Source organism: Echinops telfairi, unplaced genomic scaffold (assembly GCF_000313985.2).
Source record: "Echinops telfairi isolate 266 unplaced genomic scaffold, ASM31398v2 ScPeMD7_7458;HRSCAF=8496, whole genome shotgun sequence".
NCBI lineage: Eukaryota > Metazoa > Chordata > Mammalia > Afrosoricida > Tenrecidae > Echinops > Echinops telfairi.
This window is the reverse complement of record NW_022111358.1, coordinates 27,904,809-27,912,956: the sequence shown is the minus strand read 5'-3', so window position 1 is coordinate 27,912,956 and position 8,148 is coordinate 27,904,809. Positions and strand designations below refer to the sequence as shown.

Below are 8,148 nucleotides of genomic sequence, written 5' to 3'. Positions count from 1 at the left end.
ACACTGCCTGGTTTTCTAAGAGGGAGATGAAGATTCTAGCTGGGCTCCAACCTGTCATTTTCCTGGTCCAGTTCACACAATTCACAAATTTGGGTCCGTTGGGGTTTCACTTTGTTGCCCACGACTGAACTGCTTAACCCTTTCCCACAAAATTCAGGTACAGAATGGGGAAGCAGCCCAGCTGTGTGCAAAGCCTGTGTCTCAACAACACGCTCCTCTCAGAGGGGTCACCAAGGGAAGCCAACTGAACTACGGCCTCAGACTGGTGGAAATTAACCTAGCACAGGAATACTTGTCTGCAGTAGTGAGAGATCTGACCAGATTAATTCCCTTGGGACTCAGGTTACCCTCAGGCAGCTCAGCAACATAGCTGGAGAGCCACGTCACAGCCCACCTCCACTTCCTGCAGCCCTTCGAAAAGGTGACTCCAATTTTCTGCGTGTGGCTCAATCACATTCCAAAGCCCTATCTTCAAAGCAAAAGCCCTGGACCACTGTAGTGAGTGAATCAACATGGGAACCAGGAGACTTACGCGGCTGGCTACTCACCCAAGAAAGATCGGACAGTGCTAATAGAATCTCTGTGGCCATTCCTCAGGGGTGGTGGAGGAGGTGGAGGTGGCCCAGCTGGCGTCCTTGAGGGCGGAGGTGGAGGTTTGCCTCGATTCAGGGGCTCTGAGCCATGCACACGGTATGGTGGGGGGGGAGGTGGGGCATCCCTGGCACCATTGCGAATCATAGGTGGTGGGGGTAGAGGAGCTGCAATCAAAATCCAAAGTAATTAGGCTTGGGCATGGAGAGAGAGAAGGGTGGAGGGATTTGGGGCATGGGCTAAAGAGAACACCTGGGTACTTTGTCAATGAACCAGGCCACGTGAGCCTCTGCATGGCCCTGAATACGCCACATCCACCCTCCTCTTCATCCCTGACACCGCATCACCTCTCTCCGACACCCAGGTTCAGAATACTGTCTGACTCTTCTATCCCAAGTCAGTCCAGAACCCTGCTGGTTCTCGATGCTTTCCCCTGCTTTCATGCCTTCCCCTCGATTCTAATTCGGGTCTGGACTCTTAGTTTGGTTCACTGCAGAAGCCTCTCAAATATTTGCCTTGTTTTCAATCTCTTACCCCTCCCATCTGCACCTCACCAACTCACTCAATCTTCCTAAACACGAGGGGGCTTCAAAGAGTTTGAGGAAAAACGAAATGAAAAGACACTGAACTTTTTTTCCTATGAGCTTTCTAAAGCCCCTTCATACTAAATTTAGTTTATTTTTTTCAAGAGTTTTGTATTTCCTACATCAAAAAAGCTCAACTCCTGAGCTTCGACCCACCTCAGCTTATCTTTCTCATTTGTGACCTACCCCATCAGTTTGACCGCGCCTTCTCCTCTGTCTCCCTCTACCCTTAGGATGTTAGGTACCCTCTCCCACACACCCACTGCAGCCAATGCACAGCCCCACCACTCGACTGTCCTGCGGCTACTCAGTTTAGTGTTCCTCTCCCCCATACACTGTGTGAGTCCTGAAAGTCTGACCCGGGTTGGTCCCACAGCTAAAAGGTACAGCTCGATATTTGCTCAGGAAACGGAATCAAGTGCGTTTGGCTCTTGTGACTTCCCCCCTTTTCTGAAATGCCATCCCTCACCTTTATTACCAAAGTGTATTTCTCTTTCAAGGTTCAACTCAAGTTCCATTTTGTTCAAGACTTCTCCAAACCAGCTCACCCTGTCCCGGCCCCCTCTGTGTTCTCACAGCACTGTGGATTACTTATTCTGGAGGGTCGTATTGTGGTTAGAGACCACTGAGTTGTTCCGACTCAGTGACCCTACATAAAACGGGCTGAAACACTGCCCAGTCCTGCACCACAATTGTTCTTATGTTTGAGCTCATTGTTGTAGCTGGCTGTCAACCCATCTTCTCGAGGGTCTTCTGCTTTTGTGCAGCCCCTCTACCAAGCATGACGTCCTTCTTCAAGGACTGGTCTCTCCTGACAACATGTGCAAAGTCTGTGAGGTGATGTCTCGCCAGCCTGGCCTCTGAGAGACACTCTGGCTGTCCTTCTTCCGAAACAGAGCTGTGTGCTCTCTGGGCAGGGTTCAAGTGCACCCCTTCTTCAGTTGTCCTTATTCAACGTCCAACTCTCACATGCACTCAGCCATTTTCCAAGTATATGTAGGCGGCGGCCCTGGGAAGTTCCATATTCTCTCCTGTTATTCCCATCGTTCAAATAAAAATGAGAACAACTCTTGGAATGACCAGCTAGACCCTCCAGTGCTATTACATGATGATCACACCTCATTTCTGAGATCACTACCACCACCACCACCACCACCACCACCAAGAGCCGTACTCACACGGACTCTGTACTTCGAGCCATTTGTAAATATCAAAGCCACCTGTGAAAAGTAGCCACCAATGAGAAAGTAATGTTACAAGCAAGTGTACAGAAATGGCAACATCCATGAAAGATTAGGTATAGAAAGCTTCCCAGTGGCAACATTCCTGGACTAGATTCTGATGTGTTTAAATTATATCACTCCTATGCTTTGTGTGAACGAGGAATGGCAGGGATCATTTCTGGGTATTCCTTATGTCTGAGTACTGTCCTGGGCAATTTAAAAAAATTCTTACAACCACCTCTGGAAGGTACGTGGAAGCAAATGTAATACCAACAGACCCAGCATACTCCCTCGCTCCCCAACCCCAGCACCGCTTTTCATAGCTCCCTCTTCAGCTAGATTTACAATGCAGTGAGTTAGGACTGTCTCTCGGTGCTGAGATGGCGTTGAAGGCCTCTAACAGTACATGGAGAGACTGTTCAGCTTGACAGACACACTATTGTGATCAGAAGTGACCAGTTTTCAGTATGGAACACAGTAATGAGATGAAACAGGGAGAGGGAAGGTGTCCACTACAGTTGTTCCAATAAATGTTAAGTTTTACTTCCCATAAGACAGCCGCAGAGGCTGGAGACAAAGGGAGGGGGCGTGGCTCTCACGGAGCAGAAGGACGTGCGTTTTTAAATAAAAAAGACAGACTCAGAATATCAACTTTCTCTCATTCTTCAAGGTCTACTTATGAACAAGAGCTATTAGGGCGAGCACTCAAATCTCCTTAACACCTCCCAGCAGATCTCCGAGTCTTGCTTTCTTTGGAAATGTGGCCAAACCAATGCTCTTCCAGATCCATCTCCCCCAGATTTCTCAGGACTTTTTAGGGCAAGGCAAAGAACACCAGTTAAGCACTGGGCAGCGATGAAATCCAACCTAGGCTGGAGAAAGAGAGCAGTGAGAACATCGGCAGATCCTTCCACTCCCTCTCTGAGAGAGGGCCCTGCCAAAGCACTGGCTATCCAGTTTTAGTAGCCATTCCAGTGACCGGGCCAGCGCTGAAGAAACAACCCGTCTAAAGCAGCAGCCCTGGGCTGGGAGTAGCCTTTTCAAATTCAAGATCATCCAGATGTTGACGAAGGCATGATGCTGTAGTCTTTCAAAAAGAAGGTTCTTTCGTTTCACCCGCAATCTCTTTTTAATTTTTTTTAAATCTCTTTTTAATTTAACCTACACAACACTGGAGAGATAATTTTATCCTTACTTTACAGGTGAAATTGAGGCTGTCAGAGTAAAACCAACTTTCGGAACATGGAATTCTAATGCCAGTCCAGTAAACAAGTTGCTGTAAAGTCCATTTTGACTCCAACACTCAGGGGTTTTGCTGAGACAACTGGGAAGGCAGGTGACTCCATACCCTTTCAAACATAAATAAGCCATACTAAAGCCAAAGAACACTCAGACACAATATTGTCATGACATGACTTAATATAGTTTTAAGTATATCCATGAACTACCTGGAAGCTCGTTGTATAAAACCACTAACATCAGCACACACCTGCTTACAAAACATTTCACGTCTACTTTTCATTTTACAAGCAGCTCTTAAAGTACTAGTAAAACTAACCTATCAATGAGGAAATAAGCTCACAGAACCAGAGTGACCTGCCCAACATCACACAACAAACAGTCAGAACTCCAACGACCTCCCTGTGGCAACAACACCCCACTTTCCCCCAAAGGATGACTCTTTGAACAAGGCTCTGATTACTGATAAGAAAAGCAGCCTCTGGGCCTCAAGGCTGAAGATGGCGAACAAAAAAGACCAGGCTTTCATTTCAAAATCTTTTAAACTCACAGGGAATGGACTGAGGAGTGGGAAGAGCCAGGAGTCCACAGACATGGCAAGCTGTTCGGCTCAGCCCACTGATAACTGCCTTTTTCTCTACCTTCACTCCTGGATGGCGCAGGGAAAGACCTGCGTTCTGCTCTGATAATAGGTCTTTAAAAAAACAACCACAACCACTCCAAATTAGAGGGCGGAGCAGTTGCATAGAGAGCAAAACTGAACATATTTACTGCCTGCCTTTTGGAATATACAGTGTTACTCAAGCCACTCAATTTCCCTGACTGCTTTTCTCCGTGGGGAATATACTTGTTTTCCTGTGTGAAAAATACCACGCTTCCAAAATGTCTTTAGAAAACCATGTGAGAAACATGGGGTGGGATGGTCTGAGCTGCTAACAGATTTACAGATTTTTAATTCCTGAATCAAAAGTTGGAAAATTTAATCAGAACTTTACAGAATTCAGGGCCACCTTAGGAATATATCCCAGGACAAGAGCTAGGGAGCCAGAACTCAGGAACACAGCAGGCTACTCACTTGCCCCCCACCCACCACACACACACCTGTAAGGCCCTCGCCAAGCAGCTTTGCGAGCTTCTTTCTGCAGGACTTCCCACCAGTGCTCCCTACCTACAGAGGCTGAGCATTTCAAAGTTAAAAAGCCAGTCCTAGAGTGTGGTCCAAAGTCCAGTGGTCCAAGACTACGGGAGCCCCAATGCTAGCTCTAAGAAGGCCTCTGAGAGCTGACACGGACTCTTTCACTCTCCAATTTCAGTCAAGCTCTTTTTTTCCAAAAGATTACACAATCTCTCTGATCTTTGATAGGGTTCCTTGGGAAAAGTTCATGTCCTTAATTCCCTCCAACACCAGTTTAAGTTCCAGGGCCCATTATTATCACCAGTCCCCTCTTCCCTCCCCCTTTCCCTAAATGCCTAAAACATGCTGGCCCTGGATACACACAAGGCAGCACCTACTCTGCACCTGCAACACTCCGAGCTGCACACTCCCTATGCCGTTCACCTCGCTGTAAACGCATGACCCTAGTCTCCAGTGGGGTGTCAGCACTGCTGGCAACCTGGCCCGGGGCCCCGCTCTACCCACTCTCCCACACTCCCAGATGGCCATTTCACTCCTCCTCCTCCTCCTCCTCCTCCTCTCACCTCACCTCACCTCCTTCCCAGCTGATGGGCTTGCTTTTTTACTGAGAAAACAAGCAAATCAGAAGAAAATTTCCACAAGATTCTCATCCACCTACATACTTGGTCCTATGCTTACGGGAGGGCAAATAGCAAAAAGTTTGTGGGGAAAAATGTCATATCTTTTCATTCCATTTTCCCATGAGCCTTCAGAGGCCTGCCTTCCTTCTTGCTTCCAGGCTTGTCTTGGGCCCATTCTTCATACCTGTGGATCAGATTCCATCCCCTCTTGACTACTCAGGGGCATTCCTCAGGCAATTTGTTTCTCTCCTGAATCATTGCCCCATTCCCACACCGCCCCACTCTCCACTACAACATTCCATCAACATACACATCAGGGCAGGTGAAGGAGGCAGGTGAAGGAGGGTGGGGGTAGAGGCCCCTCATGCCCATCGTCCTCTTCTAGAGCCCACTCCATTCGTCTGTCTCCCTTCACAGGGAAACAGAAGAGATGTTTACACTCCTACCTCTAATCTCTCTCCTCCTACCCCTGCGTGAACTCCCTCCAATTGGGCTTCTACCAGGCCCCTCTACCACGTCATCAAAATTACTCAAAAAGATCCTGAGTCACTTGGAGATACCCAAAATGACTCCTACATTGCTAAGACCAATGTCTTCTCTCCGCCATCAATTCACAGGGTCTATCTGTAGCACTGGACATGGCTGAACACACCATCTTCCCTGAAAGAATTTCATTCCTTCTACGACACTCTTGGTTTTCCTCTCCCCCACCCCGCTTCCTCATTGAAGGCTGTTTCTCCATTTCCTTGTGGGTGCCCTCAGCACTCTTACCTCTACTAGATGCTCTCAGTCCTCTTCCAGTGGGTCTCATCTCACACATGGGAGCTCTCACCACTATCCAAAGTTATCTCCCCAGCCCAGATCTCGCCCCAAACATCAGAGCTTAATCGCCAACTGCTAATTCAGTATCACTTCTTGAATGTTTCTGAAAGTGAACATCTGTCTTCCCCTCCAAACACCCATCTGCCTATTTCACTGCAAAAGCCTCTCCAGTGGGCTTTCTGCCACACCCTTGCCCTCCCGCAGCCTGTTCTCAAGATGGGAGTTCATGATCTTTCTAAAACAGCTATCAAATCATGCCACAGACACGCTCCGGATTCTCCCGTGGTTCCAGCCATCTTCACAACACGTTGCAATGCCCTCCACACTCCACGTTGCCACTGTGCCCTCATGGACTCTAATCCTGCCACAAGGGCCAACCTGCTCTCTAGAGCATGTCAGGAGTTCTCCTGCGTCAGGGTCTCATGTCTTCTGTCCCCAGTGTCCGCAATAGCTATTAGCTCAGATCACTGTGTAGCCCACTCCATCCACTCTCCCTGCTAATCTGTCACCTATCAGTAAGGACTTCTCTGACCCTACCTGCAACCCCGATTTCAGCGGTCACGACCTCCCCACCTCAGTACATCCTATTCTTTTCTTTGCGTGCTTTTTCTCTATAGCACACTACACACATGGATTGACTGTTTACCTTTCCTATGCATTGTCCTTCCTTACAACAGAGCTGCCATCAGTGAACTGCCGAAATTAAGCACGTCTATTCCTTCCCATCACTGACGGGGAGCTTGGAGAAACATGTAAAGATGAGCACAACGCCCGGGCTAAGGAGAAAAGCAGTGCACTTACCTGCTCCTCGACTGGGAGGCTCTCGGGCTGGGGGAGGTGGCCTACTACTCTGTAGAGAGGGGGAGGCTGAGGTGGGTGGAGGAGGCGCTAGACCTCGGACGGGCCCTGGAGTCTTCCTATGCAAAGAATTGTGTCTCTGTGGCAGCTCAGGGGCTGACCCATTAGTGGGACTGGAGGGCCCATTGGGGACCCCAGGAGGCTGGCGGTAAGGTGGTGGAGGCGGGGCCAGAGACTGGCCGCTTGGTCCTGTTCTGATAGTCACAGGGGAGGGAGGTGGTTTGACTGGGGGTGGAGCAGGAGGTCCCTCTCGGCCAGGGTGAAGCCTCTGTCCAGGTGTCGGCGGCAAAGGTTTCTCTCTATTGTAGGCAGGGGTTTTACCGCTGTGCATAGGCAGAGGTGTAGGGGGTGCGTTGGCACGCCGCCCTGGGGGTGGTGGAGGAGGGGCGGAGGAGCTGTGCTTCATGCCAGGACTGCTGGTGGAATTAGGCCGAGAGAGGTCCGGCAAAGAGGGTCTCTGCATCCTGGGCAGTTCTGGGAGTGAGGCTCGGCTGCTGTCTGTATCGTCTTGAGGGCGGCCGCTGGCTGCAGACCCTGGAGGCCTGGGGGCAGCCGCTCGGGAACTGGGGGCTTGCAGTGCTGGCTTACCAGCTAGGTTCTCTACAAATACACCAGACAAGAAGGGAGTCAGCAGGGTTGGATATGTGTTGGTTAGTTTATCTACCTCACCCACCCTCCGTAGTGCAGTCTACACGGGAGCAGGGTGCACTCAGACAGTTCTAGATCAGGGCTGGTTCACAAATGTTACTGATATAAATGAAAAGCATATGTTTATGTAATGGCTCAGCTTTTGCTTTATTTGACTTTAAATTCCTCCCCTGCCCCCACTCTCCTTCCTTCCCAACCTCTACCTCACTCCTAAGTCCCAGATGTCCTACTTTTAACTACTCAGGGATGACTGCACTTGATGGGACACTGAGCTTCTGTTGAGGGTGATGATGGTAATGGGTGAACAACATGATGACATGTAGTATCACTGAGTCGTCTATGTAAAAACTGTTACACATATATTTACTACAACTAAAAATGCTTAGATGTATATATATATACATATACATACATATATATATATATAT

General features: G+C 48.9%; 1 protein-coding gene across 1 annotated transcript in view; it reads right to left on the bottom strand.

The window, feature by feature from the left end:
* Positions 1–14: 14 nt before the first annotated feature.
* The window catches only part of WIPF2 (WAS/WASL interacting protein family member 2), a 42,701-nt gene continuing 34,567 nt past the window's right edge, over positions 15–8,148 (bottom strand). The window contains exons 5-6 of the mRNA XM_004707448.2: positions 7,016–7,674; positions 15–758 (exon numbers count right to left, since the gene is read on the bottom strand). Of these exons, the coding sequence (XP_004707505.1) occupies positions 541–758; positions 7,016–7,674 (877 nt within the window). The 3' untranslated portion in view covers positions 15–540. The remainder of the gene's footprint in view (positions 759–7,015; positions 7,675–8,148) is intronic.